General features: G+C 31.3%; 1 protein-coding gene and 1 non-coding gene across 2 annotated transcripts; both read left to right on the forward strand.

The window, feature by feature from the left end:
* Positions 1–9,972: 9,972 nt before the first annotated feature.
* On the forward strand, positions 9,973–13,689 carry LOC105157155 (TORTIFOLIA1-like protein 3). The gene is made up of 5 exons (XM_011073464.3): positions 9,973–10,942; positions 11,069–11,177; positions 11,702–12,264; positions 12,690–13,146; positions 13,300–13,689. Exons 1-4 carry the CDS (start codon positions 10,124–10,126, stop codon positions 13,107–13,109), a joined length of 1,911 nt encoding a protein of 636 aa, XP_011071766.1. The 5' UTR covers positions 9,973–10,123; the 3' UTR covers positions 13,110–13,146; positions 13,300–13,689.
* A 3,895-nt stretch (positions 13,690–17,584) lies between these two features.
* Positions 17,585–17,658, forward strand: TRNAR-UCG (transfer RNA arginine (anticodon UCG)). Its single transcript has one exon. It is a non-coding gene; the product is annotated as a tRNA-Arg (tRNA).
* Positions 17,659–18,682: the final 1,024 nt, after the last annotated feature.

An 18,682-nucleotide genomic window follows, 5' to 3' on the forward strand; every position in this document is an offset into this window, starting at 1 on the left:
ATTTTGATATGAATATAAAACTCACAAATAGATATAAAAAATCATAAATTAATTATTAGGACTTGTCAATTTAAAAAAATATAAGAGATTACAAATAGATATTAAAATATAATATAAAATTTATATGTGTCATATTAAATAATTATTTTTTAAAAAAATATTAGAATTTACTAAATTATTGATTAAACTTGCTTTTGTATAAAGATGAAATGTATGAACAAAAGTACCATAGTTTATTATTATCTAAAATAAAATATATGGTATTGATTAATAATTATAATACATGATCAATTTTGAGTATAAAATTGATAAAGTATTGAATTTTGAATGGAACACATAAAAATTTTAAAAATAAAAATATATATAAAAAATTAAAAAAGTAGAAAAAAAGTCTCAAGCTATGAACAAATCAAGCTCAAAATCAAGCTCGTGAGCCGGCTCGACTCGTATGCCACCCCTATCCCACAATCCTTGAAATGAAAAAAATAAAATAAACCATCATTTTGCAACTTTTTTTAGAATAATTATATTTATACTCCTGATCTATGGTTTGTTTACAGGAGCAATCTTGTCTTTTAAATAATTACATATAGACCCATAAAAAAATATCGACATCATTTACACACATCACTTTCATTTTTAAAAAATTACGCATACACTTTCAAAAATGTCAATATTATTGCACAAGCTATCCCTGCTTTTGACTATCAAAAATGGCTTCTATAATTGTGCAAAAAATAAGAACGTATTCGTATAAAAATACCATAGATCAAAGGATGTAAATGTAAATATCCCCGTTTTTTTAAAAAAATCGAAATAGGTTCTCTCAACTTCTCATTTTAGGACTTGAACCTATAATCTATCTTTAATAAGAATAAAGTGTCATAATTAGGCAATTTGATTGTTTCTCATATTTTGCAATTTAACCCTTTTAAGGATTGAAAATCCAGATTAAAATTGACCTTCCAACTGTAAAAACAGACCCATTCGATAATCAAAATTAGTTTAAGGGAGAATGTCCCTTTCTTTATTCCATTCTTTTCAAATTTGTTGGATTTGGTGTCCTATTTTTTTGCTACTTTTGATCTATTATTTATTTACACAAATCACTCATATTTTTTGCATAATAATAAAAATCACCCCAAAGAGCCAAAAAGAATGAGTAGTTTTCTTAATGATATGTTGATATTCTTGAGAGGTGTATGTGTAATTTTTTAAAAAAAGTATAATGATTTGTTTAAATGACGTTAATATATGGATGTATGTATAATTATTCAAAAAAAATATGAATAATTTATATAAATTTAATTATCTCTAAAATATATAATTCCAGTTATAAAGAGTCAAAGAAAAAAGAGAAACTAATAAGAAATCCATGTGGGGATGTTGGTAGGCTGCTCCTCTAGATTCAAATATAACATGATTAAGCTCAATATACAACAAATAATTAGTCCAATAAGAGAGGGTCCATCCAATAATTTTGTGTATGTCTTTTGGTGTATTAAGCACATTACAAAAATGTGCAGTGTTGGAATTTTGTCAATAGAGACTATATATATACATATGTATATATATATATATAAGCATTTCAAAAACTAGAATTACATCATTGATAATTAAATACCCATAATTCATTTTCCATGTCATCACTTTATATGTGTATGGGTACATTGTTTTTACTTGATAAATAATTTGTAGTTGTAATGATAATTTAACAAGTATAAACTAACAACACTGTACTGCGGCCTAATAACAAATTTGGGATCGTTGAACAAGAGTTTCTTCTTCCCCCAACAGATTGTGGATTTTGCTAGGAGCTATTTGTTTGCATTTTCGTGCAGAACTCCGCTCAGTTTCCTCCACGTCCAATTCAGCATCATTTGTGGGAGGCTCCGCAGGAAGATCATAATAAAATCAACTTTGATGGTGCACTTCTGGAAGAGGGGGAATTCGGTTGGACTAGGGGTGGTGGTGCGGAACTCCCGTGGTGTTTGCTTGGCATGACTTTCACTTCGCATTAGCAAAATAGGCCCAATACTTTTAACGCAAACTTTTGCAGCATGCGAAGCAACCCTCTTGGCTTGTCGCAGATCCTGGCAAAAGGTGACAACCGAAGGAGATTGTGCTACACTTATCTCCAATCTCTCCCTTGGTTTTTCTGACCGCTCTATTTTTTATCCTTAAGTTTTAGGTACTGTAGTGTTTCCAGCTCAAATGGAGTCTGCCTCCTCTCTTCTGTTTCCAGGTCAGGCAACTCTGTTGCACATGTGTTGTCCCGAGTTGCTCTTAACCTTGAAGAGGACTCTTTTAATATACCCTTGAGGCGAACGATTGTTGCTTGACGAATTTGTCAATTAATCTATTAATTAATTAACTCCAAAAAAAAAAAATGATTGGTTGGATACAAAAGTTTGGACATACTAGAATTGGGTGCGGAATGTTAAGTGTTGGGCCAGCTCATTCACATACTGGGCCTGGGGGCTATTTCTGGAAATTGACATGATACTTACAAGTTATTTACTAAATGAAAAAACAATGTATTAATTAATACACATAAATTGATGACATAAAAAAATAAAAAGAAGAAGTCCCGAAATTAGATTAAAATTAATGCATTATGTGTACTTAATTGTTAGCCCTATAATTACAATCCTATTTAAAATGTCAACTTCTAATATACACCCCATAATATATATATATATATATATATAGGCATAAATAAATTTTTAGTCTCATAATTTTAGACATTTGGAGTTTTTATTTTTTAGCTTTTTAGAATAGCATTTTTTTCACGTATCTTTTTTATATAATTTTAGTATTTTTTTTGTGAAAATAATGCATGTATCTCCCACACGACATTTTAAAATTAGGGCTTTTGTTCATATTGGCTCATTTCTGCTAGTATTTTTGCCCTTTAACTTTCTAAGGGAGTAGTTTGGTCCTATATCGTTTTACTTTTAGCGATTTCAGTCCTTTCGTTTTTGCCGGAGTTCACCCTTATCACGGGTGGTGGTAAACTCCAACGAAACAAAAAGACCGAAATTGCGAAAATTAAGATAAAATATTACCTTAGAAAAATAAAAAGTATGTAAGTTAAGGATCAAAAATGTTTTTATTTATATATAGAGAGGGGGGGAGGGGGAAGAGACAGTGAGACAAAAGTTAAGTCAACTGATTAGAGATGAATCCAAAGACCAAAACATGATTGTTCACTTGCTTGCATGTGGAATTATTAGGGTTTTATTTCATGACAATATTTATATATAGTTTATATTATATTTAAAATTTTAATTTAGGTAATTAGGGATAGTTTATTGCACTTTAATAATTGATATAGATATGATGAGTGTGATAAGAAAGACAATAAATGGAGGCACATGCAGTGAAAGAATTAATGTCTGGAAATGTATGTGTCTGAAAACCCTAATCATCATAACAAACATATATCTTTGTCCTCTGCAGTTGCTTCATTTGGTTGGATCAAGAATTTGTTCTTCCTCCATGTTATCTGCCTTCCTACATCCCACCAAACTCCACATGCTTGGTTTCCAAATTTTTAACTAATAATGCCCACATATGTTTCTTACAATACTCCTACTATGTATATATATATATAGCCGATGAAGTCTAGTTTAATTGACGAAATTGAGACCATCATGAATTCGAACCCCGCCTTATGCGTGGGATGTTGTTTCCAATGAATAGTAGGTGTTGGTTATATTTAGTTTATTTGACATTATTGATCAGAGTATGATAGTTGTAATGGTCTTTGTTACACATTGATATCCGACAGGTATGATTGTAATTAATTTATTTCAATTAATAATAATTTATTGTTCTTACTTCAAATGTATATATATACATACATACAATATATAACTGAGATCGCATTCGATTGACGAAAAAAATTGCTACATATGTATACATGACGGCAAATTAGAAATTGCAGTAGATCAACACTATTAATCATGGTCAAACAAAATCGATGCTAAAACTTAAAATTTTTATCCTGCTTAATCAATATTTGTCATGATTTTAGCTATGGTATAGTGTTTGACCTCACTTACAGAACAACGGTTAATGATTGTTGCGAAGCTGTAGTTAATTTGTATTCACTATGATTTTTTTATTTTTACCACAGTAATTAACTGTAGCGAAAATTCAGTGATTACATCTTATTAAGGGACTGCTTTGGGCTGAATTTATTTAAAAAATTTATAAATTCATATATCTTATGAAATATATTTATGTAAGCTTATAAGATGCGAGATTTTATTTAAAAATGAACTCCGAGGTGTTTTTTAATAAAATAATTTTAAAAATAACTTAAATATAAAATTCCAAACATCTCATTATAAGAATACTTTAAAGAGCTTGTAATAAGCTCATCCCTCTAAATCATATGACAAGTGCAGTGCAGTTACTACGTAATTAACGTATAATATTATAAAAATATTGATAAATCACATTATACATGTAATAATTTTTGCTTAATTATTTGTTTTGATATTGAAAATTTTCACTACAACATATTTCTTTTTCATACTTATAAGGAAAGTAATATTATATATGTGTAGTATTATTGAAGATGTAAAAGTATGCTACTTGTAGTGTGGAGTGGACCCATAACTAATATGATTGGATGTGTTGTATATGTCTATGTACCAAGTACCAAAAATGTCATAATTCCCATGAGACAAGTCTAGTGATATTAATCTCGGACATGAGTTATCATCTGTATATTGCAACAATTCTGAGTGACAATATATACATGCACACAGTTTAATTGTCTGAACAAGTGGGGTAAAGCTAAACTCTTAGACAAGAATACTGCACAATAATTGATTATCTCCCATAAATTATTACGGCTTAAAATTTATAGTAAATCAATAATATTTATTGGGTTTAAATGTAATTTACTCTCGTTTAATATGTGAAATAAGCAAATACCTCCTGTAAAAAATATAGCAAATTATTCATCTGTGTTTCATAAGATGAAGCAAATTACTCCCTATCGATGGTTTAGATGGGGGGTAATTTGCTTTTTTTTTTCAAAACATAGGGGGTAATTTGTTATTTTATTTTTCATAGAGTTTTTTTTGCTTATTTCTCATATCACTGGGGGTAAATTGCATTTTTTTTCCGTATTTATTGTTAAGATAGAATCGACACCTTAAAAAATTGTAATTTTAGTCCTATACATAGAAGCATGGCATTTCAGTCCAGTACGAATTAGTTTTCATAATTTAGTTCTATAATTTTATAATTTTGACAATTTTAGTCATTTTCTGACTAATTTGGCCGAAAGTCCTATGAATAAATTCATACAGGATAAAAAATGTCAACTCCCCTAAGTTATAAGACTAAAAATGTCGACGCCTCCTAAGTTACAGAACTAAAATTATAATTTAATCGAGTCGTGTATAAGCCATATACAATTTTCCAGCCAAATTGGCTGAAAATGATGAAAATTGTCAAATTTTTAAAGTTGTAGGACTAAAATTGTATTTTTTTTTTCAATAGGTACGAAAAGTTAAATTTTAACTATGATTAATCAAGATTCATATTTGGAATCTCACACTACAAGTGGCAGAATTACAAGAACGCCCTTGAGGAAATTGGGAAAGGACTAAACATTATAGGATTAAAATTAATTAAAATAATCTTATAATAAGAACATTTTTTGGTGCATATAATTAAAGTTGATGAATACCTTGAAAATGGGAAACATAAAAGATAGGGAATTTATTATGATTACATCCTTGCCCATTTGATTAACGCTTTCTTCATTACATTATCATCATCCCATAAAAAACATATTACTTCTTCAAACTCCACAATTACCTTAAAAGTGCTTCTACACCACGCGATTTATCAATAAATATTTTAATATAGAGACAACATTAATAATAAAGGTTAAATCGCTTTTGTCTAAACCTTTATTGATGATTTAAAATGTCATTTTTGCCCTCCAACGTCTGTCCACCCGACACCGATACCTCCAACCACCCCAACCTAATTTTTATTTTATTCATTTTCATTCCTTTTTTTTTGGGAAATGTGGGAATACAATTTGGTGGTAAATTAGCAAATTTTAAAAATATAGGGTAGATAAATAAAGAGATAATTACATTCTCCTATCCTGAAATTTGGTATAATTATACGTAGACTTCTTGTGGTTTAAAAAATTACATTTAGTACACATGAAGCTTGAATAAGTCCTTCCGTTAGTCAAAATTCAACGAATTTGTTGATATTAACAAAAAGTTCAGATAAAAATCCATATTTACCTTTCCCCATTGGCTTATTATTGATTTATTACAGGTCAAGTAATCTTTATATGACCAAATTACCCCCATATGTCTTCACACGCTAATGTATGTGCGGAGGTATATCTTCACCGTTATAGGGGTAGTTTAGTCATAATAAATTATTTGACCTGTAACAAGTCAGTAATAAGTCTTCAGTTTTTTTATGATTATCAGCAAATTTGGTGAATTTTTACAATTGGAGGAACCTATTTGTTAAATAAAAAATTCAGGAATATAAAATATAATTTTTAAAATTATAAAAATTTTACGTATAATTACGCAAAATCTCACATGATTGATTGGAGTGTAATTATCCCATTTATAAATGATAGTAAGGTTGGTAAAAGAGGTTGAGAGAGAGTGAGATGGGGCAACTGAATGGCATTTATATCCCAACTGTCTGCCTACTTGAAAGCACTTATCCTGACAACATATGTAAGAGGGTTTTGGACATTATATTTCGTTTATCATGATATCGATTTACGGCAGGTCAAATAAATTATCTATAACCAAATTATCTTTATAACAGTAAAGATATATCTCCTTTATTAACGCGTGAAGATAATAATTTGGTCAGAAAAATATTTATTTGATCTGCAATAAGTCGCAATAAATCAATCGATAAGAGATATACATATTTTTTTTAATTCAAAACTTTTACTACTAATATCAACAAGTTTGGTGGGTTTTGACTATTGAATAGATCTATTTATTATACAAAAACAAACGTCATGAGTACTAAATATAATTTCTCAAATTACAGAAAATTTGCGTGTAATTACACCAAAATTCAGGATATCACATCCTAAACAAAACCTAACCTAATCATGTGGAGGTAATCAATAATAAATTAAAAAAAAAAAAAACTTTAAGCAGCATGATGAATGGTATTAAATTGTGATCATAATTTCCCAAGCAGACAGTTTAGGTAGCTGAATTAACGGCTTTAACTGCCCAATTATTAAGTTAAAAACTTTTCACTCCTTGTCACATTAAATTCCTGACCCTGTAATAATAGGACCACATCATTTCTCGTGACTATCTTCAACTTTTGGACATCTACACATACACAATCACACCATAGGTAATAAATCCATTATTCCAACCTATTATTTAAATATTGGTAATTAAAGTAAGAAACGGAACCCATAAATAAATTCGAGTCCTGTCAAATAAGTGGGGTATTTGTTTCAATACTTTATATAGATTTGTTGTAATTTATTCATTTTTTTTTTTGTTATATTGATGTATTGATTGAATCGATATACTGTTTAATTTATTAAAATATTGATGTATTCATGAGTTTCGAGAAAAAAATAGGGGTAGTAAAAGTAAAAGTTATGGGCTGAAATAAAAAAAAAAATTTGAATTCACTCGAATAAAAGTAATAGTTATATTAGAGTGAAAGTAAAAAGACGATGGCTGAAGAAATTAACTCTATCTTTGTCTGAAGATGAGCGAAAAAGTGAAAGTAGAAGGTTCGGAAAAATATAAAAAAAAAATAATTGCAGAAATGTTTTATTATATTTGCCGCACTTATATATTTATGAAAAATAGAACTTTTTGTTAAAAAAATGGTGAATTTTGTAAAATAGAGTAAATTGATAGTTTTATTCCGACGATGTTTTATTATATACAAAAGTAAGAAAAAAGGATGGAATATCTAATTTCTTTCAAATAATATCGAGTATTTTAAGAAAAATATGTTATTTGCGAAGACTGATAATTCATTACACGTTCAATCAACAAAATAGGTAAAAAATGCAATATGCAAGAAAAAGGGGTGGTAAATGGTAAATAGTGGAAATTGCTAGTTTGTAGATAATGATGTAAAATTGAAATATTTGATGCAACAAAATCTGAAAATTTGGAGGTATTGAGAATGTCCAAACTTTGAAGTCACGGAGTAAATATAGGAAAATGAGGTTAGGGGCCTTGTTGCTATTTAATTCACCCAAGACAAGAAGAGTTCACATGCATGGCCCCTTCACCCTAATTAGGGTTTACTACCACACATCTTTCAATTTCAAAATAAGAGCTCAAATTTTTTAAAACGAGCAAACGTTAGGTTTGTTGGGAAGTCATCAACTATAACCTTTCGATATTTATTTAAGTTAATCGAGTACAAGATCGAGATAAAATTCAAGTATATATAATTATCTCTCAAAAAACGGCGTGTCTTGACTGTAGGTGGTTTTTGGTATATTTATAAGGTCAGATGTCCATTTTTGTAAGGATCCATGTGTTATAATCTTCATCTTCCAAGTATTGAGGAATCGAGGATGGTGGAGTCGAGCCGCCTGGCTCGACAAAAAAAGTGGACAAATCTTAGGTCCTGTTTAGAAATTTTAAAATTTTATTGAGGATATTTTTGTCTTTTAAAGGCAGCCTTCTTTTTTTACCCACATCATCTATATCTATACTAATATATAAGAGAAGATCTTTTTCTCTCGTATACGGCGGTTATGACACAAATACGACACCAATTTTATTGTTATGTCGATAATACCCTCAAGTTTATTTTCTTTGTTGCTTGTTTTCTTTCTTTCTTTTATTCTTTTATGAAATGTGATGTGTTCGTTTATATATATATATATATATATATTCTCTTTTGGAGTAGTACATTAGTTAATTATTTATTCACTAAATAAGACAAATGCCACTTAGAGCATCCAACTATTTCTTATTTCTTAATTAACTCAACTATAGAGTAAAACAAAACCAGCCCATAATAATTATTTGTCCTTAATGACATTTTTGTATAATTAATACCATTTAATACATGAGTGCGAGGAGTGAGAAACTTTTTATTCCAATTCTAATATAATATATTTTATTTTATTTTGGATAAATTAAAATCCGCCTTCACAATGTTTGCCACAATTATAATTATACCTCGTTATTTGAAAAATTACGAACACCCTCTAATATTAATAATTATCTAATAAATAGCCTTTTATGACAGCTTATTGTAGGGGATATTTGTTAGATATTTCTTAATTTCAATTGGGTATTTTTTTCAAACAGTGATAACGTATTTATAATTATAACAAATCTCGTAGAAGTCTGTTTTAACTTACTACGCACCATACCAAATCTTTGCTTAAATAAAATAAACAGTGTAATTTATATATATATATATATATATTTGTAATATGTGGCATATCTTACATGTGTGCAAATTTTATAATACTATCCTAAGGTAACTGTTAATTCGAATAAGAGAAACTTTGTTATAACCATTTATGTACATTCAATGTACTCTACGAATAGAGAAATACTTAATGTTTAAAATAAATTATATATAAAAAAATAAATTAATATTAACCTTATAAGAAAAAGGTGACAAAGAAAAGCATAAAATTAAAAAAAAATAGCTATAAAAAATTATAGATATTATTTGAATTTGTATATAATGAAATTAGGTGAAATAATGAAAAATAGAAAAATATGAAGAAGGGTAGAGGAGCAGTTGAAGAAAGAGAGGGAAAAGTAGGCGGGGAAATGGGCTAATACAACATGTATGATAACTGTACATCTGACGGCGACGTTTTGATGCTTGTTCCAGTAATTAATTTCACTTCACAATCAATTTTATTTTATTTTATTTTTCACACACTACCCTCATTTCCCAATATATATATATACACATTTATGAGTGTATGTCTATATATATGCAAGTCCTCTGAAGCTTCTGCCACCACCGCTATGCTGCCGCCTGTCCCGGCGGCGCTACCTTCTCCATCCTAAGCTTAGGCTCCATTGCCTGACATTCTTTGATCTTTGTGGTGTTTTTTGTAATTGTAAAGGGAATGTCGGGTTCCAACACCAGTAAGCAGGCGCAGGCGCAGGCGCGCGACCTGAAGCAGCGGGTGCTCACGTGCCTCCATAAGCTCTCCGACCGGGATACACACACCGCTGCGGCGGCGGAGCTGGAATCCATAGCAAAAACCCTTTCAGCTGATGCTCTCCCTCCGTTCCTGTCGTCCATCTCGGCCACTGACTCGTCGGACAAATCCCCGGTGAGGCGCCAATGCATCCGCCTCATCTCGGTTCTCTCCGAACACCATGGGAACTCCCTCTCGCCCCATCTTTCCAAGCTCCTTTCCGCCGTCGTCCGCCGTTTGCGCGACCCGGACTCGTCCGTGCGCTCGGCCTGTGTGGCCGCCTCGCTGTCCCTCTCCTCACAGCTCACTTCTCCTCCATTCACCTCTATCACTAAGCCGTTTCTCGAATCTCTCTTCACTGAGCAGGACTGCAACACCCAAAACGGCGCCGCGTTATGCTTGGCGGCAGTAATCGAGGGATCGAGAAATCCGGACGTGGGGAGCTTGAGAAAGCTGTTGCCGAGGCTCGAGAAATTGGCGAAATGTGAGAGTTTCAAGGCGAAGGCGGCGCTTTTGGCGTTGATGGCAAGTGTTGTGGGAGTGAAGGGAGTGTTGAACGGCGGTGGGAAGAATGCGATCAAAAATCTGGTCATGTGTTTGATGGAGTTCTTGAGTAGCGAAGATTGGGCGGCGAGGAAGGCTGCCGCCGAGGCGTTCATAAAGATCGCCGCCGTCGAGAGAAATGGGTTGTCAGAGCATAAGGCTTCTTGCTTGAAGACATTTGAGGCTAAGCGATTTGACAAGGTCCGACACTTCTGGATTAAGCTGGAATTGAGTTGAATTTATTGACTTTATCATCATATATGTAATTTCTAGGTTTCTTGGTATGATCTGTGTGTGAATTGATGGAATGTGGGTTGATTTGATCAGGTTAAAGCTACGAGGGAGATGATGAATCAGATGATAGAGGCATGGAAAGAGATTCCAGATCTACCTGATGAGGTCTCACCACCACCTGAATCACAGACATCATCTAAAGGTATGATGAAATTCAACTTTGTTTATCTTTCCTTCACTAATTCATGCTAAATGGTGCCATTGTTCTACTTATGAATTGCTTGAGATTTCAGTTTCGGAATTCGTGATCCAGATTATCCAGACAGGATTTCCAGTCTATATTTCCTCAAAAGAACATAAATGGAATCGATAAAAACGTGTCGATTCTGATTCTGTTCATCCTGCTTTCCACTTTAGTTCAGTTGATCATCCTTTTGTAGCAACTTATATTCTATTTTTCCTGTGACTTTCGATTTAGACCATGAAATAGTCCTCATTAAACAATCAATGTCTGCTCCGGAAATGGTAACTATGAATTGATTCTTGATTTGTTCTATGATGTTAAGTTGTTTCAATTGCTTTTGGTTATAATACTTCCCTCGTATTCTATATTTGCCGACACTAATTTCTGTTTATTTAAGGATTGGACATCAGACAACATTTTTCCCCTCACTGTTCCTAACTTCTTTAATTTAATCATTTTGTTACCTTTTGCTTTGGGCACAGAAAATGCAAGTGATGGACGTTATCCTCCTCGCCCGGCTGCTTCTTTTGCTCTTCAAGTGAAGAAAAGTAGCCCTCTTGAAAACCAAGCTAGCAGGACACCATTCGCTGACGGCTCTCCCGCCTCCACAGCCCGGAGAAGAAGCTCTCTAAGTGGTAGTGAAAACAGAACAGGTCCAGCACTGTTCAGGAAGTTGGACCGAAAGAAACCCTCCAACTTGAAAGTTGAAAACGCTGCTCCTACCGATTCTTGTGGCACAGTGGTTTCAGAAGGTGCCAGATTGGATGGAGACGAGAGAGTTGTGGAAACAGGAGAGGAGGAGAGGAAACAGGCTGCAAAGCCAGAGATCAGGAGGGCCCTATTCGACGAGAACTATGAGAAAAAGAAGCTTGGTTTGCCTAAAAGTGGCTCTCGGGTGGTTCCAGCCGGTGAGGCCAGTGTTGTAGTTAGTAATGAAACTGCAGATATATGTAGGAACCAGAGTGACTGTGATGATCTGTCTCTGATCAGGAAGCAACTTGTTCAGATTGAAAATCAGCAGTCTAATTTGTTAGACCTTCTCCAGGTACTCAGCTTTGTTGTAAATATACTAGAATCCTTCATATCTGTTAAGAGGCATCCTTCTTACAGAAATTCATGTTTCACCAAAATTCACACTATTGTCTGTCTCTGCCTTCTTGTTTTACATACAGGCAAATTTTTCTCCTAATCATTGTTGAAGTAAAGTCCAATCCTACAGTCTGGGGTCAATTTGTAATTTGTAATACTTTACATACGCCTACAGGGTTAATAGGTGGCCATCTTACTTATAACCTAATAATAGAAATTTGATTGACCGTGATGTAAGCGGCATACTTTGAAAGTGTTGGATTTCTCTTGTTTCTCGTACACGTTCCACAATCTCTTTTGTATTTTCCTGACAACGAGGTGTTTGTTATTCTAGTATATGAAGAAATATAACCTGACCATTGTTTATACTGTCTAACCCAGAGGTTTATCGGGAGCTCACAGAACGGTATTCATTCTCTGGAGGCACGAGTGCATGGTCTAGAAGTGGCTTTGGATGAAATCTCATTTGATTTAGCAATCTCCACCGGAAGAATGTCAGCTAATGATGCTCTGTGTTGCAAGCTACCTGGTACTGATTTCTTGAGCTCTAAGCTCTGGAGAAAAACAGAAGCTCGGCCTTATTCAACTTCTCGATTACCTGCTGCTTCTGGAACCCCATCAGTGGATGCAAGCATCCCCAGCAAAAATGGACATGCTGAAGGGTTTCGGTTGCAAAATCAAACGTATCAGTTCCGTGGTGGTCATGGGCTTATCAAGAACCCATTGGCTGAAATCCCCAGAGGCTCCCAGGGGGTTTCAGAAGTTTCATCAAGTGGACTTGTAAAGAACGTTGCCGTTTAAGTCAGTAGGGGCTGTACAGCTGTCAAGATGTTTCCAGGTATCCTCTGATCTAACCTAGAATATTGGGTTGGATAAGGAGTTTGTTCTTTTTGCATAACTCATAGAATGTTGAAGTACTAATTGAGTTGACATGAATCATTAGACATCCTCAGTTTCCAATTCCTTGAATTTGTACACATCTTCTATGCAGGCTATGGTATGATGCTGATGCATAAGAAGGAAATTTGGACATCCTTCTTACCGTCAACTGCTATTGCAGTCGGAGATTACTAAGAGGAACCTTAATAGAACCTGCACTGTGTGCTTCTTCGCATAACATGCTGTAAGAACGGGAAAGGAAAGAATTCAGACTGGTATTTGGTGGAAGTCATCGTCAGGGGAAAGACGACTACTCTTTCCAGCAGGCAGGCTTGAAGACTTAAGGATATCATACTAAGAGGATTTGTCTTGTCTTCCATTTTTCTAAGTACTAAGAATCAATCTTGTCTCATTCTTTCTCGAGTTGAGATTGCTTCCTTATGAATGATAGCTGAGGGTGTGAATGATGGTAATCTACATGTATATCTATTATGGGTGTCAATGACCACATCTATCACCAACATAATTAACCAAATATCAACACACTCCAGTCAACTAAATTACTTTTTAAACCAAATTTAGCCCCACAATTGTATAATTAATTTAAAAATAATATTAATCTTACAAAAAGTCTTATCCATATTACATATTTCATGATTGATTATGTAAATCTAAATTCATTTTTAAAATCAACAAAAATATTAAAATAATAAATAATTATGATGAGATGAAAACTATAAATTTTAATTTTTTTTAATCCAAATATGGTTTTAACATAATTGAATTTTAAAAATAATATGGAACAGTGTGTAAACAACACAAAAAAAACAATTATATTTGTACTCGAAATAAATATTTTGACACTATTTAATCCCGCGGCAAAACTGACACTTCATAATTTACATAAAAGGGTATATTACAATAAATTCTCATTAGATTTATCATAATTTTAGATAATCGTTAATCATTTGAAAAATAACAAATATCTTCTTGAAATTAATGATCAACTAATAAATACCCCTACAATGGACTGTGCCAACAAGGTATTTGTTAAGCATTCACTAATATTAATAGAATTATGGTATATACGTCAATTAAATTTGTATTTTGAGTGTAAATATATTTTTTTTTTATGTCGCTTGGCATTTCAATTATATCATAAATGTGATAAAAACTATAAAATCGTATCGTACTTGTTATTCATCTAATTAAGATAATTAAATAATTTTTAAATTCCTGATTTTGAAATGGGATTAATTTTTTAATTTAGATATATGCACATTTGCATAATCATTTATAAAATTATTAATCTAAATGCCATAATCATTTTTTAAAATTAATTATTCTATAATCAATTTTCTCATAACTAGTTACACATATTTAGGTCCAGGCTCCTTAAATTTGAAATAAGATTTAGGATTAATTACACTTAGATCCCTATAAAAGTACAGAATTATACTTTTCTTTAAAAAACCTTTTAAAACTATACTTGCACAACTACAAGAATTCTCTGCTTACAACTATATCCCTTCCGTTAAGGTTTCGACGAAACATAGTGAACTAAGCGAAAAAAAAAAAAAAAAAACATAAATTTTTAATTTTACATTTCATTCAACATTACATATAAAAATTATGAACAATATAGCTAAAATTTTCATTCATAAGCTATTTTTTTTATCAATGGTGATAATTAGGAGTAAATATTTTTACAATTATACCGACTTTATGTCTATAGTGCATTAATATCTCCTTATAAGTATAAAAATATTATTAAATTATTTTTGTTAATAAATGATGTGGAATGCTGAATTAGAGGTAAACTTAAAAATTTACACAATTTGTTTTTTGGTTATTGAATGTCAGCATTGTAAACGGAAAATTCTCCAATAATGGCAATTATAGTTCTGAAATTCTCTGAAAATATATATATATATATATTTTCATATTTAAAAAGGGTCTAAGTGTAATTAACTATAATATTTATTCTTGAGAAGGCTCTATCCCGTTGAAAAGTCCCACTTCCAAAGAAAATTTGCATACTAATCCGCTAAAAACAAACTTTTCAAACACCTTTCTAGACCTCATCATTGCCAAGTAAAAGAAGTCGTAAGTGCCCAAATCATTTCGTCTTTTGTACTGGTCAAAACTTACCCAAAAAAAATTCCGCTACCTTAGGGCCGTTATTATGGCGTCATGCACCGGGGCTTCAAATGCCGGCTCTCCTGTTATTAGACCAAGATCATTAGGTCACCAACTTCATTGACCTTCCGACAGTGGGCAGGCGCCAGCCCACATACATGGTCTTATGACTTTACAGAGACCTATGTTTTCGGTAAACAATCCGCCGAGCCTGGTCACTATGACCACTTTTAAGCACCTGCAACTGCAGCCCGTTAACAAACAGAAACCTCTGCTCCAATCAAGAAGAGATTGTCAAGCAGTTTCAATGGCTATTTGGCAACAAATATGATTTCCAGTGATATGTATATTAGTGAAATTCTATTTCAAGAATTATTTTTTTCCTCACAGAAATTATTTTTACAACATATATATATTCTTTGGAATGAAAATAAATATACAAACATTTTTTAAATATGTGTATAAATTCTTATGGTGAATTTTAGCTATTTCTATTGAGTTTTCGAATACCTTCTTATTATTTTAAAAAATTACAAATATCCCCTTTAAATGAAAAGTGATTATATCGTTCTTAGACAGCCGGTGAGAATTATTAATTTATTTTAGTGATTCTTTTGTAGAAAAATTAAATAAATATAAAAACAATTTGGGGGTGGATAAAATATATAATTCATAGAGCATATTAGTCCCTAACAATATTTTAAAAAATCATGGAAAACATATAAAATTATAAATCATCATCCAAAAGGGCAATTTTGATGAAAATTTGATGAAAACTTAATGGAGGTTAATCGAATAGTGTCGTTGTTAGACATATGATAAAATCAGGTGGTATTTATAATTTCTCAAACAACAAAGAAATATTTATAATTATATCAAATTTCAAGGGAGGTGATTGCAATTTACCCTAATTATTAATTGTATCATACTATAATTCATCTTGGAAAATTGCTTTCGAAAATTTCGACAATAGAAATTTTAGTTATTTAAATTGTTGTAATTATTAACATTGCAATTTTAATCATTTAAATATGGTATGAAAATAACTATATATCTAATAAATACTTATAATTTAAAAAAGAAAAATCATATGCATTGAAAATATAGAATAAATAGTATATATTGTTATATAATATTTGTAGTTGTAGTAAATATATATTTGGTAAAACAATATAAATTAATATTAAAATGTCTCTATATCATACTTAATAAAACATTTAAAACTTTAAATTATTTAGGGTTAATTTTAATTATATCCTCTCTAAAAATTTGAAATGATTACTTACATCTCCTCTAAAAATTCCTCATTTTACAATTATGCTCTTTATGTTGGATTTGGAATAAATAATATTCACCTTAGCATAATAAATACATAAATTTCTAATTTTACGATAGTATGACTCGTTTTTACATTCAACGGCTACTTTTATGACCATAATTTGGGAACAAAATTTTACTACACTTATACTCTTCTGACTTTATATATTATATTTACGCCCTTGTAAGTATAACAATATTACTATGGTATCTTTGTCTAAATTATACGAAATGTTGGATGAGGGGTAAATTTAAAAGTTTATATAATCTTTTTTGGATGTCAACATTTTTTACGCACTAACAGAGTGAGTACAAATGTAAGCGGAGAATTCTCAGTATTTCAAAATTATATATAGGATAAATTACAATAACCTCCCATGAGGTTTAACATAATTATGAATACCCCCTTATTGTTTGAAAAAATCAATACCCCCTAATTTTTTAAGGGTCATTTAACAATTAGCCCAATTCATTAGGTTTTCATTCATTTTTTTGTAGTGAACTGGCCAAAATGCTCATGAATTAAAAATTATAATTTTATTTATTTTTTAAAATTTTCTGTTTTTTTTATGAAGTAAGTACATAATTTGTTTTATTATTTTTAAGCTTTTTTTCATCCACCCCGTTAGATTTTTTTACAAACTTTTAATTTAAAAAAATAAAAAATATAATAAGAACAAAGTTGACAATTTCATACCTCCAACCAAGGATTACATAACTTCATCAAATATTAGGGGAGTATTTGTAATTTTTCAAACAACAAATGAATATTTATAATTATACCAAATTTCAGGAGAGGTCGTTGTAATTTACCTTATATATATATGCAATTTTATATTTTTTAGGGGGTTTAAGTGTAATTAACCCATTTATATTATATTTTTTTATATTTAGGTAATAAAGGTTGTTATACTATTCAAAATAATATAACAATCGTCCAAGACCGCATAGCGCAGTGGATTAGCGCGTTTGACTTCGGATCAAAAGGTCGTGGGTTCGACTCCCACTGTGGTCATGGCGCGCGCTCACTTCAAATTTAAATGAATCTTTTATTAGACAATTTTTGAGTTTGATTCAATTAACACAAAAATGATAAATATACTATCAAATTACTCGAATTGAACTCCTTTTTCATCCAATTAAAATTCGTTTGAACTCTATTAATTTAATAACTGTATCAAATGCAAAAAAATAATTATATATTGGACTCAACACGATTTATTTATACCAAGCACTGTGCGGCACTGAAAAAAGATGGAAGTAAATTACAATTATTGGGCATAATTAGGAGGGACAGATGCAGGCCTTTAATACTTTTTTGTATTGGATTAAATGATAAAGGGGTTGACTATTTGTCTGATTACTATTATGATAATAATTCAAATAAATTTGAATAAATATATATTCGTCTTATATTCTAATATGAAAGAAAGATCGACTTAATTGTCTATTCTCGATTTTTCAAGGTTATATCTTTACTCCAATTACTTTTATTCTAGGGTTAAATGTACGTTGCTCCTCCCAATTACTTTTTAGATAACATTTTACCTCTTAAATTAAATTAATACTAAAAAATATAATAGTTATGTTCATTAAATTGATTTATTGGACAAAAATAATCAGTCATACCATGAATAATTATATGATTTTCAAATTACTCCAGAAAATAAAAAAGAAGCAATATCCGAAACTCCCCTTGATCACTAAATGCTCATATTAGATTTATTTGGCGGAGCTCGCCAAATGAAGGTAAAATTCATTGAGTTGCTTGGAAGCGGCTTTGTGCAAGTAAAAGTGTAGGGGATATGGGTTCTTGGGATTTGTGATGCTTCAATTTGGTTTTGTTGGCGAAGCAGGCGTGGAGGTTGATATTGGAGCCGGATAGTTTGCTTGCTAGGGTTCTTATAAAGCCTGATACTATCTTCGGATGGATTTCAAATGCATGTGTCACTTGGATATAATCATTGGCCTACCTAGCATAGTATCTTATTGGTGAGATTTATCACAGATGGAGGGCGTCATTGGAGGTTTGGTGATGG

The sequence above is a fragment of the Sesamum indicum genome, linkage group LG3 (genome assembly GCF_026168435.1).
Source record: "Sesamum indicum cultivar Baizhima isolate 11 linkage group LG3, ASM2616843v1, whole genome shotgun sequence".
Taxonomy (NCBI): Eukaryota; Viridiplantae; Streptophyta; class Magnoliopsida; order Lamiales; family Pedaliaceae; genus Sesamum; species Sesamum indicum.

What these genes read in the sequence shown, in the direction of transcription:
- LOC105157155 (XM_011073464.3), top strand. Translation starts at nt 10,124, where the DNA reads ATGTCGGGTTCCAACACCAGTAAGCAGGCGCAGGCGCAGGCGCGCGAC. An exon ending in AGGCTAAGCGATTTGACAAG is followed by an intron (nt 10,943 to 11,068) that starts GTCCGACACTTC and finishes TGATTTGATCAG; the next exon opens with GTTAAAGCTACGAGGGAGAT. An exon ending in ATCACAGACATCATCTAAAG is followed by an intron (nt 11,178 to 11,701) that starts GTATGATGAAAT and finishes CTTTGGGCACAG; the next exon opens with AAAATGCAAGTGATGGACGT.